Source organism: Macaca thibetana, chromosome 1, assembly GCF_024542745.1.
Source record: "Macaca thibetana thibetana isolate TM-01 chromosome 1, ASM2454274v1, whole genome shotgun sequence".
Taxonomy (NCBI): Eukaryota; Metazoa; Chordata; class Mammalia; order Primates; family Cercopithecidae; genus Macaca; species Macaca thibetana.
The window spans coordinates 1,253,342-1,270,816 of NC_065578.1; the positions used below are offsets into that span (position 1 = coordinate 1,253,342).

Genomic DNA, 17,475 nt, shown 5'->3' on the forward strand with positions numbered 1-17,475 from the left:
TGTAAAATTCGGTTGTTAATTTGAGATCTTTCTTGTTTTTTTATTTCAAATATTTATCACCATAGCCAGGCGTGCCATGGCTTATGCCTGTAATCTCAGTGCTTTGGGAGGCTGAAGAGGGAGGATCACTTGAGGCCAGGAGTTGGAGACCAGCCTTGGGCCACATGGCAAAACTGTGTTTCACACACAGAAAAAGTTAATCACTATAAATTTTCTCCTTAGCACTACCTTCTCTGCATCCCTGAAATTTTGATATGTTGTGTTTCTATTTTCTTTTTTTTTTTTTTTTTTGAGACGGAGTCTCGCTCTGCCGCCCAGGCTGGAGTGCAGTGGCCGGATCTCAGCTCACTGCAAGCTCCGCCTCCCGGGTTCACGCCATTCTCCTGCCTCAGCCTCCCGAGTAGCTGGGACTACAGGCGCCCGCCACCGCGCCCGGCTAGTTTTTTGTATTTTTTAGTAGAGACGGGGTTTCACCGTGTTAGCCAGGATGGTCTCGATCTCCTGACCTCGTGATCCGCCCGTCTCGGCCTCCCAAAGTGCTGGGATTACAGGCTTGAGCCACTGTGCCCGGCCATGTTTCTATTTTCATTCATCTCTCAGCATTTTCTGATTTTCTTTGTGGTTTCATCTTCTATCTGTTGGTTGAGTGTGTAGTGTTATTTCCATATATTTGTGAATTCTTCTGTTTTCTTTCTGTTAACTGATTTCTAAGTTCATCTCAATGTGGTTGGAGAAGATACTTCGGATAATGTCTGATTTTTCAGATTTACCGCGGCTGCATCTGTGGCTCACTGGTGTTCTGTCCTGGAAAACGTCCCCTGTGCGTTGAGGTTGTGCCCCCGTTGTGGGTACAGCACTCTGCTGTGTCTGTCAGAGCTACGTGGTTCGTTGCGTTGTTCAAGTCTTCTGTTTCTTTACGTGTCTTCTGCCTAGTTGTTTTTCATTCCTTTTTATGGCTGAATGAATTCTGTGATGCGATTCACCCTGTCTGTCTGTCTGTTCCTCTGCTGATGGACACTTGGGGGCCGGGGCGTTTGGGGCTGAGCGTGTGATGAGATCAGGAGCGCCTGGTTTTTTGGGGGAGGTGAGGGCTGGTCACGCCGTGGTCGAGTGGGGATCCTCTGTGTGTGTCCATGGCGGCCTCGTTGAGGTGGAGTGATTGGGTGGTGGAGCTGGGGTCTGTGGGCTCCACCTGCTGCCACGTGTGCCTGGCTGCCCAGGGCCCAGGAGGGTGGTGGCACGGAGGTCCACATGAGGGGCCGCAGGTGCCTCGGGCCCCTATGCTGCTTGTTTCTCCATCTTCACTGTCTGTTCGCTGCAGCACTGGGTAAGGCGCTGTGTGGCCAGTATTTTCCCGGGTTCCTCTTCTTTGTCCCTCCTTGCTGTGTCTGGTCATACAGAAATGGTGTGTGTGATTTTTGTTTCAATACTCAAATCTGTTAATATTTTCCCTTCTGGCCAGGCACGGTGGCTCAAGCCTGTAATCCCAGCACTTTGGGAGGCCGAGACGGGCGGATCACGAGGTCAGGAGATTGAGACCATCCTGGCTAACACGGTGCAACCCCGTCTCTACTAAAAAATACAAAAAAACTAGCCGGGCGTGGTGGCGGGCACCTGTAGTCCCAGCTACTTGGGAGGCTGAGGCAGGAGAATGGCGTAAACCTGGGAGGCGGAGCTCGCAGTGAACTGAGATCCGGCCACTGCACTCCAGCCTGGGTGACAGAGCGAGACTCTGTCTCAAAAAAAAAAAAAAAATTTCCCTTCTGGCTTCGCTTAGTGATACAAATTTATTTTCTAGCATTTTGGTCTTTGAGCCGCTTTGCGTGTGTGTCTGTGTCTGGGGTGGTATCAGCTGGCACCAGGGCCAACCTGGGGAGGGCCCTTCTCTTGGACTTGAGCTGATGAGACTCACAGCCCAAAATGCAGCAGATCCCTCAGGCAGATCCTCGGTGCAGATCCCTCAGGCCATGGGACTCTGGACATTGGCGGCCCTGTCAGCCTGAGCCACATCTGCAGTGAGAGGCAGCAGTACGTTCCTCGGGGTAGCGGTGAGACCAAGGCTGGATCCGAAGACCTCCGAGCAGCTCCTCTGAGGCAGATGCCAGCTGCAAGCCACAGCCCAGCCCTGGTAACAGGAGAGCATCGCTGGGGGGTGGGGCGGCCCGGCTTTGACGCAGCCATGTGGGAGGGCCACTCTCAGAGACCCCCCTCCTTCCTCGCCACCCCCACCCCAGAGGGGAAGCTGGAGCCAGGAGGCTGCAGACCCGGGGCCAAGGTGTGGCCAGGGCTGGCTGTGTTGGGAGGCTCTGAGCAGCCTGCTTCCTGGCCACCCAGCTCTGGGGCTGCTGTCAGCTCTTGACTTGTAGACGTCACTCCAGCCTCCTCTGGCCTGTCACCCTAAGGCCCCCCATGTCTGTGTCTTTTCTCACGGGGACACTGGTGGTCGGCTTTGGGCCCCACCTGGGCAGTCTGGGACACTCACCTTGAGACTTCGACTTAATCACATGTGCAGGAACCTTTTCCAAAGGAGGGTCGTCTCACAGGTTCTGGCGTAGGACATGGACTTATCGTTTTGGGGGCTCATCTTCAATGCACCACAGTTGACTACATCAAGGTCTGCCTCTGATCTTGTGGGAGTGCTGGGTGGTCTGTCCCCACCAGCAATTTGTGGGTAGGCTCTGTCCCCAGGAAACGCTCTCTGCCCAGGCCCCCGCCCCGCGGGAGGTTCGTGCTGCCAGTGGTGCTGGTCACTGGGACCATGTGCTGGGCCGGCACCTGGCAGGACAGACAGCAGGCGGCTCTTCTGTAGGTTCTTCTGGCTGGGACAGGCCCAGCCGGCGCTCAGTGTAAATGAGACTGACGCCCCTTTTGGACCCCTCTGAGTAGGGAGGCCTGGGTGCGCAGCCTCCCCACAGAGTTGGGGAGACGTGGCCTGGTTCCCACCAGTCCACCACTCTGCCGGCCACCACCAGGACACGTGGCCCAGTTGCCATTGTCACCACCCTGCTGGCTGCCACTGGAACACGTGGCCCGGTTCCCGCTGTCATCACCCCACCGGCTGCATCTTGAACGGCGTCCCTTCTGCAGTGGCTTGTCCTTAGTGTTCCAGCCATACCCCAACCGATGCAACCCCCGGAACCTCTGTCAGCGCCGTCCGGGAGAGCGCCTCCCCTGCGTCCGTGCTGTGCTGGTTGAAAGCGAGATCCTCCAGCCTTTGGCCTCTCCGGACCTAGCCCCAGCTGCAGGCCCCAGCCATGGTGGTCCCTTTGGGAGGCATGGTCCAGGAGGTGATGGGCAGCTGGAGAACCCCCATGGCTGGAGGCTGCTGCACCTGGCAGGGAGGGTACTGGGCAAGGGGGCGTGGGGTGGAAAGGGGTGGGTGTCCAGAAAGTTCCTGGGGCTCCACCAACGAGAACGTTGCCATTACCTTGAGGGAACGGCCCGTTTAGTGGTGCCTTTTCTTTACCTGTAAAACGGGGTGATTATAAATAATATCATGTTTGTAAAAGTGCTTAGGATCAGACTCCCCTTAGAGTGAGTGTTAATACCCGTCTCAAAGGACAGTAGGTGGATGTGGCAGGGAGGGAGATGTCAGGACAACAGCCAGGGCCCTTTCTGCCACTTCTCCTGGTGGGTGGTGGGCAGTCCCCTGAACCCCGGCAGTAAGAGCGGGACCTCCCAACACCCTGGCCCCTCTGTGTTGGCTCCAGGGGATTCCTGGAGGAGAAGGTGCTGTTTCTAGATGGCTGGGCCCGTCATGTGGAGGGAAGGGGGACGCTGTAGGCGGCAGTCCCAGTTTTCCTTTGGGTGGAGTCGTCGCTGCTGCTGCTCCAGTCCAGAGGCTCTGGGGCTCCTCGGTGGGTCACCTCAGGCCTGGGCAGCATCCATGGGACAGGGTGGTCCCCCGTCAGGCCCCATTGGCCTCCCTGTGGTGTGTGGTGGAGACTCAGGGTGCCCGCCCTGTGGAGGAGGTGCCGGAGGCAGCCTGGCTTTGCACCACACCCGGCTGAGGGCAGCGCTGGATGGTCTGCTGGACCAGGCCTATGAAGTCCTTAGAGTCCATGGAGGAAATACAAACTCCGCTGGGCTGGGCAGCCGCACACCCCACTTAGCAGCTGGTGGTTCCTTGGGGTCATCAGAGCCAGTGCTGGCTGCCCCATGCATTTCCTGTTGTTGGTCTCTGCCCGTCCACAGCACGGACAGCATCCCTGGGCAGCAGAACCCTGCTCCAGCCTGCACCCTGGGTAGAGGTGTTCTCCGTGCCACATTCTGCCGGTAGCAGGCAGCCCCACCCCACTGTAGCCCGTCTTGTCACTTAGGGTGGTCCTGGTAGTGGGTTCTGGAGCCTGGAACGCTTGGGCCAGGCAGCTGGGACCCTCCTGAGCCTCACCCCTTGGGTCTGTTGGGGCCCCTGGGGTTTGACCGGGAGGACACCTTGACTGTTGCTTTTGCCTCTGGGTATATCCCCTGCTCAGCCCCTGAACCCAGCTCCAAGGCCATTTCTACTTGGCAAGAAGGAGGTTTTCATGACCAGGGATGTTAATAGTGAGTTCCTGGATGCAAGGGTGGCACAGTCGCCTTGGCCTGTGTGGGGGGAGTGGAGGAGCCTAGGCTCTCCCGTGCTGGTGGTCCTGGGGCAGATAACAGGGGAAGGGGCTGGAGCCACATGGGTGGAGCCATCGGGGGGCATGGAGGGCCCTTCCTGACCCCACAGCAGGGGCCGGGGCGGGGCTGGCGGGGGACAGTCCTCAGTTGCAGGGGCCAGGGCGGGCCAGGAAGAGGAAGGGGCTCTTGGGGCGCTGGGGCCTTCTGGCTGTAGTGTCTCACTCGGGGCAATGGCGGAATCCCTAGATCCGTCCCGTGGCCCGTCTGCCTCCCGTCCTCATAGCCTTGCAGGCTGGGGCAGAGAGGGGTCCTTGGCGAGGACACCATCCCCACAGGGACATGGAGGGTGCTGGACCCGGGGCTGCCGTGGAGTCGCCAGTGCACCCGGGCGTGTGACCTGGGCGGTGCTGGGGCCGAATGCCCAGGTGGGCGCCTGTGCTGCCGGGTTCAAACCCCACCGGCAGGGAGCCTGCGCGGTGACTTTGGGCAAGTGGGTGGGGCTCCCCGTGCCTCAGTTTCCTCTTCTGTAAAAGGGGCTTTGTGAAGCTCAACAGAGTTTAGAGGGGCTCCTGGAACATGGTAAGTGCTCAGTGAGGCTGCCTTGCCGCCTCTCCCACCCAGGGAGGGTCAAGTGGGAGGAGAGCGGCCCCACCGAGCGTGTTCCAGGCCCCCGCGGTGTCTGAAGGAGGCAGCCAAGCCTAGTGAGGACGCTGCTGGTGTCCTCCAGGCCTAGGTGGGCGGGTTACCACGGAAGCGTGTCAGCGGACGCCTGTGATTCCCTGGTATTTATAGGTATGTCTGTTGTTTTATTAAAAAATCCGGTTTCATTCAGCTTTGTCTCAAATTATTTGCAACAAACTGGAAAAGCTAGTTTTCCCCCTAAAATAGGCTTCTAATAAAATTGACAGTCTGCCTGCTGAGCCTGAATGTTCTAGAGTTCTGCAAAACTGGGTATTTTGGGATGGATTAGGAGAAAGGAGTTGGCTGAAGGACAGTGGTCGTGATGCTGAGCCGGCCGTCTGTGTGAAGTTTACTTTGGACCAGGATAAATGCGTATTTCCTATGGGAGCCCAGTGTGGCTGTGGTGTTCGGTGGTCTTATGATTTTATAGGCCTAGCCAGGGGTCTGCGAGCTGCTTCTGTCCAGGGCCATGTAGTTGAAGCCTGGGGTTCTGAGCAGGCGTGGGCGGCGCCCGAGGAGGTGCATGGCCGTGTCCCAGTGAAACTTCATGCATGCTGAAATCTGAATTTTAGAGACTCTTTTCCTGTGTTTCAAAATATTCTCCTTTTCATTTTATTCAGCCAATTAAAAGCGTAGATATCCTAGCTTGAGTGATTTGGAGCACCAGGCATCGTAGGTTGCCAGCCCTCATTCCCCGTAGATTTGGGGACTTGAGTGAGACGCACATGTTAGGTTTATGTGTTTCACATTTTATGGAATGCCCCTCACATAGCTGGTCAGCCGCCTGACGAGGGAAGCTTGGCCTTTCGGAGAAGTGGTGCCTCGTGGTGAGCTGCTGACAGAGCTGGAATTTGAACCCTGGGCTTTGGCCCGGGTTCCACTCTGTGAATGCAGATAAACACGGGTTTATGAGCTTGATGATTTAAATGGAGGTTTTATTCCCATTCAGGCAGGTATGGGAGGCCAGTGATCAGGAGATGATGCTGTCGAGAAGGTCGTTTATTACTCAGCTCCCGAGAGGAGACCTCCTCATGCCTTGCAGGGCCGTGCGGGGAAGTGCCGAGTGGGTTAGAGGCAGGGGGCTGTGTGAGTGGGGGCCTTTACTGTGGTTTCCATGGGAAAGTGGGGGGAGTAGGCATTGGGTCGGCCAGGTGGAGTAACTTCAGTGGGCTCTGGGGTGCAGGGGCCGTCCCTGTGACGTGGGGAGGCCCCCAGGACGACTGGGGGCCCGTGTAGGAGGTGGGCCCAGGTGAGGGTTCTGGGTTGATGGGTTTGCATTTGAAAGGTTCACTGTGGGATGAGTCATTTGCTGTCTCTAGGAATCGGTTGGCCCCTCGAGGGGCCGTCGTCCTTCCAGAGTCAGCAGGGCCACAGGTGCTGGAACGTTGAGGGCACAGCACGTAAGAATGCAGGGAGCATGTGGTGTGACTGGTCAGAGCCAGAGGTCTGCAGGACACTCCCCTCTGTCCCTCTGCACCCCCAGCACGAAGCCTGGCCCATGTGGGGTCAGCACAGGTGCCGAGTGGGATTGGGGTAGCGGGCAGAATTCCCAGCCGAGCACGCTGCCGCCCCCCATGTTTTTATGACTGTAGAAAAATGCCAGCTCTCATTTTCCAGTGATGCCGAGGTCCCAGGGTTTGTCAGGGAACCAGGGCGGGGGTTGGAGGGTCAGGCCACCCAGCAGCGGTGGCGGCTCTGGGTCTGCCCAGGAGCCCGGGCTGGCCACAGCCAGGCACAGCACAGCGCAGCACGTGAGGTCAGGCCTCGGAAATGGGGGTGTCTCCTGCCTTAGGCTGGGGGTGTGCGTTTCCAGGCCAGCTGGGACGGTTTTCAGCCTGGCGAAGCTTGGCCTTTCCTGTTCCTGCACCGTCCGCCCACCGTCCCTGCACACGCTGGTGGGGCTCCTGGGGCGGGCACAACCACATCGCAAGGCCCCCATGCGTCCTCTCCTCCCCTCCGTTCCGGGGCCGCGGGACAGTGCTCGGGACCCTTGGCCATTGGCGTCGAGCCCATTCACAGCCTCTGGATGCAGCTCAGAGGTCACTTGCCCCAGCCACAGCTGCACTGTCCCCCACTCCCAGCCTGGCAGGCCGACCTGCAGGACCCCAGGCTCAGCTGGGTTCTGTTCCCATGTTGCATTTTCAAGGTCCGCTGAGTCCGAGCCCTGCCTGGGTCTGGCTGCTGCCCGCACGCTCTCTGTGCTGTGCTGATGCAGAGATGCTTGTTTTCCTGTGACGTCAGCGTCAGCTCCTCCACATCCATGCCGTGTTTTAGTTTGTGCCTCAGCTGCTGGCTACAGCTTCCCGGGGGAGCCGGGTACCACCCGGGCCTGGAGACATGAGGAGGCAGGGATGTGAGGGGCGGGGGACAGGACAGCCGGCCTTCCGTTAAATATCTGCTCCTCGCGCTCGAGCCTCCCTGCCTATTGTCGGGCCGGAGGCGAGCCGACACAGCGCAGCTCGTCAAAGGGAAGGAAGATGCCGCCCTGCACGCCCGCCGCGCACAGAGCATAAAGAACCTGCGCTGAGGAGGCAGGAGAAGAAAGCCGGTGAGTCGGGGGCATCTCCCCTGTGGATTGTCCGCGCCCCCGGGGCTGGGCCAGCCGTGCTGCAGGCCGTGCGTGCGGAGGACGGTGCCCGAGTCAGCATTCTGGGTCTGAGTCCTGTCGTTGCCGCCGCCTGTGCGCTGCACAGATGCTCCGGGCAGCAACACGGCTGGTACCCGGCCCGGGGAAGGCGTGCGGCTGCAGCAGCTCCCGGCGATGTCGGGGGAAACGCAGTGAGAGGCTGTTGTTTTGCGGGTGACAGATTTTTAGAAACATAAGGCGGTGGAGGGACCTTCCGAGCGAGGCAGGGGCTGCTGGAGGGACATGCTCACCCCGAGGACGGATGGTGTGTGGCCCAGGCCTGGTGGATGCGTGGCGGCGGCTGCGGAGGGCTGGGGGCCGGGGGACTCGGGGAAATCATTTTGGGCTCGTCTGCCTGCCTGGCCCTGGGGAGTCGCTGGCTGTTGGGAGGCTCGCTGTAGCCGATGCCGTTTGGTTGTGGGTCTGTGAGTCTGTGTCAGGGCCAGGACGGATGGGTACGTGTGCCGCTTCCTCTCCATTCTGCAGGTGGGCAGATTGATGAGACCACAGGGGTGAAGTCTGGAGACCCCAGGTGCCAGGACTGGTGGCGGTAACAGCCAGCACCTGTTCCAGGCTTGCAGTCTTTCTGTCTCGAGCCTGCCCCCCACCTGTCTGAACCCCCGTTTTGCATTGACAGTATTGGGTTGGCGTCTGGGTGGCACGGCCAGGGTTAATGTGCACGACTCACTCCATCGGGGTCCTCGGATGGTGGCGAGGAGCGGGGCTGCGGCGTCCTGTTTTCTATTCTGAAATGGTTGGAGGTAGACTCAGAGAGGTCTGGGGGCTGCACGGTGTTTGGCAGGGATGTGGCAATGTGGGTGCTTTTCTGACGACCATTTTGCAAGGTGTTTTTGTAAAAAAAAAAAAAAAAAAACAACCACCACCAGCGTCCCCAGTCAGGCTTGTGGGGAGCTGTGGGCCTGGAGGACTGGGCTGCTGGGGAAGGCGGCTTTCCCCCTCGTGGGGTGCTGGGTGCTGGGGAGGCTGGCAGCGCGCCCCTCCCCCAGGCGCGAAGGGACCTCAGCAGACACGGGGCCGCTCTGCACAGCCAGCTTGGGCCGTAGGGGTCCTTGAATGATGAAGATTCTGTGTTGATGGGGTGAGTGGGAGAGGGAAGGAGCTGGGGTGGTTTTCACACGTGCGCCTGCCTGCGAGGAGAAACGTGCTGTGTCATAGTTTCCTCGGTGCCTGGGACGGCTTGGCCTCTGCTTTCGTGTGAGCCCACGCTGGCCGTGCACAGCTGGCATGGTCCCTCGCGGTGGGAATACAGTGCTGGGTGGGAGGGCTGTGGCCAGGGTCAGGATTCGAGCGGTTACTGGCTTTTGGTATGATGGCCTTCGGTGGGTGAGTCAGAGCCAGGATGGGGATAGACTGAGGGGCCACGGGCTGCCCCTGCAAGCTGTTTCGTGTTGATGCGGCCGGAGCCGGCTGTGGTACCCATGTCTGTGTCTCGGCCGGATCGGCACACATCTTCCACATTCCTGTCCCAGCTGCATCAGCCATCAGTGGGGGCCCTTCTCCGACTGTCTTCCTAGACTTCGGAGCCACTGGTGGTTATGTAAGGAGTTGTGTGTTCCTCTGGCCAACTCCAAGCTTGGTCCCACCTCCCAGACTCACCTCCGGGCTCCGGCCTCTGCTGCGATGTTTCCGAGGCTCCCAGTTAATCAGATCCGTCAGCCCAGAGTGTCCACAGGGCGCCTGAGAGCCCGGCCCATCCACACTGGGTGCCCCGGACCTTCCGCGGGGTCTGGTGGGGACCTGCCATGGCTGTCGATGGCCCCAGTGGAGAGGCCCACTGAGCATCCTCAGAAGTTCCTGTGTTTGTGACCTGCTCTCGTGTGTAGCAGTGGGGGCTGCGTCTCATCTGCCGGACGTTTCTGATCACCGAGGACTCAGCCGGGCACGTGGAGGTTGAACCGTCGGGGGCGGGGGGGACCGTCCATGGGGTCAGGCACCAGCCTCTGCTGAGGACCCCAAAATTGGGGTAGCCGTCCTTTCCTGTGCTGACGTGGAGCTTTGCCCAGGAGCCGGGCAGGGAGCTGTTGCAGGGCCAGGCCCCTGAATGGGCTGTTTGGGGCCGGGGCTGAGGGGGTGCCCAGTGCCATCAAGGGGAAGCCTGTGGGGAAGTGTGAGGACATCTGGAAAACCAGTAGCAGGTCCCTGGCTGTGCTGGTCATAGTGCTTGAGTGTGGGCTCGGCAGGTCTGGTCTCCTGGCGCCCACTCACTCCCTGGCCATCTCCCCGCCTCCCACATGTGGCAGGGGGAGCAGAACGTGCGGCCACCGCTCCTACCAACCCTCATGCCACAGGCTGGACAGGCCTGTGTCCAGGATACCCTGAGGTATCCCCATCTCCCAGCCCCTGGGGTCGGCATGATGCTGGGCCTCCAGAAATGTTTGTCGTTTTATGCAAGGGGCAGAAAAAGCTTTGTTCAGGTCAGGCGTGGTGCTCACGTCTGTAATCCCAGCACTTTGGGAGGCCGAGGCGGGGGATCACCTGAGGTCAGGAGTTTAAGACCAGCCTGACCAATATGGTGAAACCCCATCTCTACTAAAAATACAAAAATTAGCTGGGCGTGGTGGCGGGCACCTGTAATGCCAGTCATTCGGGAGGCTGAGGCAGGATAATCGCTTGAACCCGGGAGGCGCAGGTTGCAGTGAGTTGAGATTGCGCCGCTGCACTCCAGCCTGGGCAACAGAGTGAGACTCCATCTCAAAAAAAAAGGAAAAGCTTTATTCAAAAGAAGCCACCTGAACCAGTTGGTAGTCCAGTGTTCAGCTTGTGTTTGGTCATAAAGTGACGGCAGTTGTCACTCGTACAGGAGACGCTGTGGCAGAGTCCCCTCCACGCGTCGGGGCCCGGCGGCACATTTCTGGGATTCTCCTGAATACACGAAGGAGGGTGCCCACCACACTCAGGACTGGCTGCTTCTCTGTGAGGCCTCCAGGCAGAACCAGTGATTCCACCGTCTCCGGGCAGCCTTGGTGGGCCCACAGGTCTGTTGTTCCCCCGAGAGAGGATCAGAGTCAGGAGAGGCGCGACGCCCAGTTGACGCGAACAGATCCCTGCTGCCGGTTGTTCCGGCGGTGCTGTGAGCACATCTGCCGGGTGTGAGGGCGCGGGGGCTTCGTTTCGTCCACGCTCGCATGTCGGGTGCACAGGAAGAGTTTACACACGCTCTGGTGGGTGGAACGGCCCTGACTTGCTGTCGTCTTTAAATAGGGGGTTTGAGTGTGTCTGGTCTTTCTGAAGTTTTATTTTTTAACGTTTCTTCTGTGGGAAGTTTGAAAAGATTCGACTGACTGCAAGACGGAGCCGCCCTGCGTCTGGAGGGGCTGTGGGGACCCAGGGTGGACTGGCGGCTTGGCGTGGGCCTGGATGGCTTCCTCTGTTTGCTCCTCACCACACCTCGATTGTTGAGAGAATCTCATGCGGCTGTATCAGGTGTACACAGGCCGGGCCTGGTGTCTTGTCCTGGTGAGGAAATTGCGGTGTTGCCCTTGCTGAATGGTTGTGTATAAAGTTTGCATTTTACATTCTATTTAAAATTTTATTTTGAGTTTTCCAGATTTTCTATTGTAAGGTGTTGATAGTCCTGTGGGACTCACAAAGAGAGAACATGTATCCCTGGTCCTCCCTGCTGCCCTGGCTGAACCCCCTGGAGGGGATCAGAGCAGTTTCTTCTTGACATTTATTTCCAGATTTCTAAATGACACATTGCTGCTGCTATTTCTAGACTTTTCCATTTAGGATGTTACTTCCCCACTTTCTCTAGGACACATCAGCTTATCTCTTCCTTGTTCCATTCTCCTGATGGAGTTATGTCACCGTTTATTGTTTTCAGTCGTTGAGTGTTTACCTAATTGTGGGTGATGTGAATATTCATGAACCACCAGGATTGCAGTCCCTTGTTTGCACAACTTTTGGTTTTCCTTGGACTTAATACATCGTGATTGTTTGAATCAGTTTCCTAGATGTCTTGTCTCAAATTTACTCCAGTTTCCTCTTCCCAGCAGAGGGGCAACTCCCGCCGATGCCTGCGTCACCTCCGTCCTGGTGCACCCGGGCCCCCACACAACATGCCGTAGGGCTTCCCTGTGCCGGGAACAGCCCCCTCCTCTCTCCTCTGCCTACAGTCTTGATCTCTGGCTCCCTGTCTTCATCTTTCTTGGCTTAATCTCCGGTTAAGACCTCTCCAGCAGCTTTCTGAGAAAGACAGCGTGGGAGGCCCTTTTGGGGGATCTAGTTGGAAAATGCTTTTCCTCCAGCCACACACTTAAGGATAGTTTAGCTAGGTATGAAATTCTGTGTTGGAAAGAATTTTCCCTTTGCATTTGGAAGAGATTGCTCTACTGTCTTCTGGCTTCTTGTGTGACCAAGAAGTCAGGTGCCATTTTGATTTTGTGTGTGTGTTTTTTTGTCCTGAAAGTCTTGTAGAATCTTTTGTCTTCAGGGTTCTCAAGTTTCACAATAATGTTCGTTGTCGGGGGACCTTCTTTGTCTCTTGTGCTGGGAACTCGTGCTGTGGAAACTTGCAACATTTGGACGTGGGGAGCTTTACACCCAGTGATTTATCCCATGGCCAACTCCCCGTCTCTGACTGTTTTTTAGAGTTGACACTGATTGTTTGTTGGCCCTCCCAGGCTGGTCCTTTAATTCTCTTCAGTTTTCCATTTCTTTGTTTATTTTATATTCCAGGAGATATCTTCAGATTTTCCTGTCCAAACCATCTATTAAGTTTGTCACCTTGTTCCTGTTCTTATCTTTCGTTCTTTTTTCTCTGAAGGTGTCTTTATAAGGCAGAGTGTCCAGCCCTTGTGTCAAAGGCATATCACACTCTTTCTCCGGGGTTATTCATCTCGGCTGAGAGGCACCGGGGTATCATGTGGTGATTCAGCAGTGCTTAGCACATTCACAGCTGCAGAGGCTTCCCGTGTGTAAATTCATTTAATCTTCTCAGTTCCCTGTGGGGTGGGCACCATTGTTTTCTTTGTTCTGGGGAAAGAACAGCACCAAGGCACAGAGAGGTCAAGAAATTTCCCAAAATCACACAGTTTGAGCCGGGACTCAAACCCCAAGGGCTGGCTTAAGCCTGTGCTATTTGCCGCGTGCCCCGGGGCCTGAAGCTGTGTGGTCAGGCCCCAGCTCTGCTACTCACCAGCCATGTGACCTCGGCCACAACGCTGTCCACCGTGTCCCAGACCCTCGTAAGTGGGTGTAGTGGTAAAAGGCTTGGCTCCCAAGGCTGTCACGGGATTAGTATCGAAGCCACAGTGCCGGCCCCGCGGCTGCTGCTGATGGCGGCACACAGTGGGAGGGTGTGGCTGGCAGCGGTTGGTGATAGCGTCTCCTTTCGGTGTTTTCTTTGGCCTCGTACTCAGCTGTTTTCACTGAGGGTCCGTTTTTCTGTTTGTCCTGGCCTTTGCGGCTTCCTCGGCCCCTGGTGACCCTTGTTTGCCTGCCCACGTTGACTTGTGGGGCACCACAGAGCTGGTGGTGGCGGAAGTCCCGGGGGGAGTGTCCTGCCTGGGAGGGCCAGGCGTCTCGCCTCGTAAGGAGTCTGCTGCCCCCGCAAGCCCTCTCATTCCCCGGCTGCCTTGGGCGAGGAAGCAGGTCTGGTGGTCGACTCCTCAGTGACTGGGACCCTGCACCGCAGGCCCCCCACTTTCCGGCTACCTGGAGCCTCTGGCTCGGGGCCCTTCTTTGGGGTTCGGCCCAGTGCAGTCTCCTGGTGGCCACAGGGCCTTTTGCCTTCCAGGTCCCAGGGCATCGCTGCCCAGCCCCTCCTCCTCTTTGCTGTTACGGGTTTATTGGAGTTTTTCTTCCTTTGGTCTTGGGGAGAGGGTCAGTCAGTGATGTGGTCGCGCTGCTGTGTCCACCTGGAAACTATCGCACTGACACCTTCTGAAGGCTGAAGTCTGCAGGAACACCGGAGTTGGAGAAGGTCTTTAGGTAGTGTGCATGGACGTGGCGGTGTGCGTGGATGTGGCGGTGTGCATGGACGTGGTGGTGTGCGTGGATGTGGCGGTGCACGTGGGTGTGGCAGGTGTGGACAAGCACGTCCCACCGCTCTGCCTCCTGAGGGGCCGGAGGGTGCAGTGCAGGGTGTTAAGGAGGACAAAGGCCCTTATGTTTGTTTTTCCTTGATGCTGCCCCCCGTGCAACCTGGGGGCAGTTTTCAAATGCTTGGCCCAGGTAGTTTGGTTCTGTCACCCCCTCGTTCAGTGGGGTGTTGGGAAGACCGGTTTTTGGAACAGTTTCGGATTTATAGAAAAATCAGGAGAGGAGTAGAGAGAGCACAGGCATTCCTGCTCCCTCTTGGTCGGCGCGATGCACGAGTTACACTTAACCAGCCAGTCTCGGCGCCTTTCCAGCTAAGGCTTTATTCCGCTTGCCTCGGTCTCCCCTCCTGCCCCCTTTCTGTCCTGGGATCCCGTCCAGGACGCCACGTGGCACTTCACTGTCACACCTCTTTAGGTCCCTCTCACTGTGGCCAGTCTCTCAGACTTGCCTTGTTTTCAACGACCTTGGTAGTTTTAAGGAGGGCTGGTCAGGTGTTTTGTGGGACAGCCCTTCATTGGGGTTTGCCTCATGTTTTTCTCGTAAGGACTGGGGCTCTGGGTTTTGGGAGGAAGGGTGCAGAGGTGAAGCCTCCTTGTATCGCTGGGTCCGGGTCCACACCCTCCACACAGCCTGTCTGTGTTGGCCTCGCATGTCACCTGGCCGTGGTGTGTTTGTCGGCTCACACCTGCCTGCGCCTCTTCCCCCGTGCCGTCCTGTCTCTGCGGAGTAGGGTGTGTGTGGCCCACAGCTAAGAGGTGGGGAGCGACATACGTGATGTCAAGTTTCGCACAGGACTTGTACGTCTCTTCTCCCATTGGTTATTTAATCATTCGTTTTTGTCCATGTGGACTTGCTGGTATCAATTTCATAGTTGGGTTAGAATTGGATACCGTCTCGCTTATTTTATTGCTCAAATTGTTCCAGCTTTGGGCACTGGGGCCCTTGCAGGCTGGCTGTTGGGGCAGCGATCAGGCCAGATACGGGGCAGGTTGGGGGTGGGTGCTGACAGGTCTCTGGCAGGAGGGGGCAGGCTGCAGGGAGCAGTGGGGAGCAGATCCCAGGTCCTGAGGTGGGTCTTGGGCGAGTCTGGGCTGTGGGCATGGATCCCCAGAAGGGGCCTGTGTGGTCAGGACGTCCTGCAGCTGCAGACCCCGGTGTGGGGTGTGGGCTCTGGGAGATGGTTGGTGCTGCAGCTGGGGCTCCAGGGTCGTGCCAGGGTGGTGCTGGGTGAAGGCGGGGAGGGGAGAAGGCATCACACCGTGCCTGGACTCAGCAGCGTGGTGATGTCGGGGCTGCAGGGGGGCTGCCCCCGCCCCATACTCTTCTCCCAGCCGAGTCGGCCGTGCTGTGGGGTCAGCAGCCCTGGCCCTGTGTGGGGCTCGTGTGGGACTCGGCAGTCCCCGAATCGCCTGGCACCAAGTGCAGGCACGCCCCCCGTACCCCACCACTGCTGCCCCCTCGACATCCCTCCCCACTGCCCTCCGTCGTGCACTCCCTTCCTCATTTGGTTTGATGAGAGGCGACAAAGGCAGAAATGGGCAGAGAGCGGCATCATCGCTGGCCCCTCCTGCCCATTTGTCCCCTGCTTGGTGGGCAGTCCTCTTTTTTTGGAAGTGTGTTCAGTTATCTTGCGTTGCATAATTTGTTCACATTAAAGCAGGCTTGATCCGGGCTGCTGTGGTTCCGATCGACGCCCAATAGGACACCACAGTCGTGCCAAGAAGGCGCCTAAGTGTCTACACGGCCAACCGAGAGCAGGCGTGGTCAGAGATGCCGAACGCACCAGATGGGTTCTTTGCAGCCCTTGGCAGCGTCGCCCGCTTTGTCCCGCCTGTTGTGTGCGCCTTTTCCCTGCTCCAGGGCTGTGTCTGGCGAGAGGGAGTCTCTGTGCATGACCACATGTGCAGGAGCTGGAGGCTGCCGGAGCGGCTGTTCCAGATGGACTTGGTAAATCACCTCTTTCAAGCTACCGGCTGCCGTAGACGGAGTGAAGTCTGGTAGCTTTTATTTATTTATTTATCTTGGCCTCCAGAGAGAATCGAGTTTGCATGGAGACGGTAATTTCGTTCTGAGTGTAAGATCACGTCCGCGTTCCTAGCGACGGGCTGTGTGTGGCAGTGCTGTGCCTCAGTGCGCTGTGAGGAAGGAACGATGGTGGGATTTGTCACTTGGTCAATTTTCCTGGTGTAAACACTCCCGCTTCGGCCGATTTCAGGCTGCCAAAGTAGGGGGGTCATTGAAGGTGGAGTTGGGCAAGGGCACACACGGTCGGCTTCCGAGAGTTGGTCCTCCCGCCCAGCCCTACCCTGGAGATGGGATGTCAGGGAGACCTGGTTCCATTTGGTTTTTTGCCTGAGCATCTGGGGCGGCTCTGAGGACACCTGTCCTCCTTCACAGTGGCACTCAGGTCCAGTAGCAGGGAGAGGGTGGACGGGCGGCCGTGAGGGCGTGAGGGAGAGGGTGGAGAGGTGGCCCTGAGGGTGTGAGGAAGAGAGTGGAGAGAGTGGCAGTGAGGGTGTGAGGGAGAAGGGGGAGGGGCGGCCGTGAGGGAGAGGGTGGAGAGGGTGGCAGTGAGGGCATGAGGGAGAGGGTGGAGGGGCAGCCGTGAGGGTGTGAGGGAGAAGGGGGAGGGGCGGCCGTGAGGGAGAGGGTGGAGAGGGTGGCAGTGAGGGCATGAGAGAGTGGAGAGGGTGGCAGTGAGGGTGTGAGGGAGAGGGTGGAGGGGTGGCCGTGAGGGCGTGAGGGCGTGAGGGAGAGGGTGGAGGGGGGGTGTGAGGGCGTGAGGGCGTGAGGGAGAGGGTGGAGGGGTGGCAGTGAGGGTGTGAGGGAGAGGGTGGAGGGGTGGCCGTGAGGGCGTGAGGGCGTGAGGGAGAGGGTGGAGGGGTGGCAGTGAGGGTGTGAGGGAGAGGGTGGAGGGGTGGCCGTGAGGGCGTGAGGGAGAGGGTGGAGGGGTGGCCGTGAGGGCGTGAGGGAGAGGGTGGAGGGGAAGCCGTGAGGGCGTGAGGGCGTGAGGGAGAGGGTGGAGGGGTGGCAGTGAGGGTGTGAGGGAGAGGGTGGAGGGGCAGCCGTGAGGGTGTGAGGGAGAGGGTAGAGGGGTGGCCCTGAGGGTGTGAGGGAGAGGGTGGAGAGGGTGGCAGTGAGGGCATGAGAGAGTGGAGAGGGTAGCAGTGAGGGCACGAGAGGGTGGCAGTGAGGGCATGAGAGGGTGGAGAGGGTAGCAGTGAGGGCACGAGAGGGTGGCAGTGAGGGCATGAGAGGGTGGAGAGGGTAGCAGTGAGGGTGTGAGGGAGAGGGTGGAGGGGCGGCGTGAGGGAGCGAGCCACCTCAGGCAGCAGGTGAAGGACAGGTGTCCACACCTCGGGTACCCCCGTCCTCCCTCTCCTCATGTCCTAATAGGTCTAGACAGGAAGTTACATTTAGGGGGCTGTACAGTGAGTTTTAAATACCTTGGTCCAAATTTTCAAACACGTATCTTTAGCGTTTCCCCTGTTGCTGGCGCC

At 58.3% G+C, this 17,475-nt stretch overlaps 1 protein-coding gene across 5 annotated transcripts in view; it reads left to right on the forward strand.

Moving 5' to 3' along the window:
* Positions 1–17,475, forward strand: part of PRKCZ (protein kinase C zeta) — a 148,621-nt gene that overhangs the window by 17,031 nt on the left and 114,115 nt on the right. Inside the window, exon 1 of one of the 5 annotated variants that reach the window (XM_050786142.1) lies at positions 7,566–7,834. The exons of 1 other annotated variant lie outside the window; for it this stretch is intronic. Coding sequence is in view for 2 of the 4 variants with exons in the window: in XM_050786140.1 (XP_050642097.1) it covers positions 7,980–8,064 (85 nt within the window). In the remaining 2 variants the exon portion in view is untranslated. Of the gene's footprint in view, positions 1–7,565; positions 7,835–7,926; positions 8,065–8,296; positions 8,399–8,917; positions 9,012–17,475 lie in introns of those variants that run through there. 3 more of the 5 variants (XM_050786140.1, XM_050786141.1, XM_050786143.1) reach the window with 3 other exon arrangements.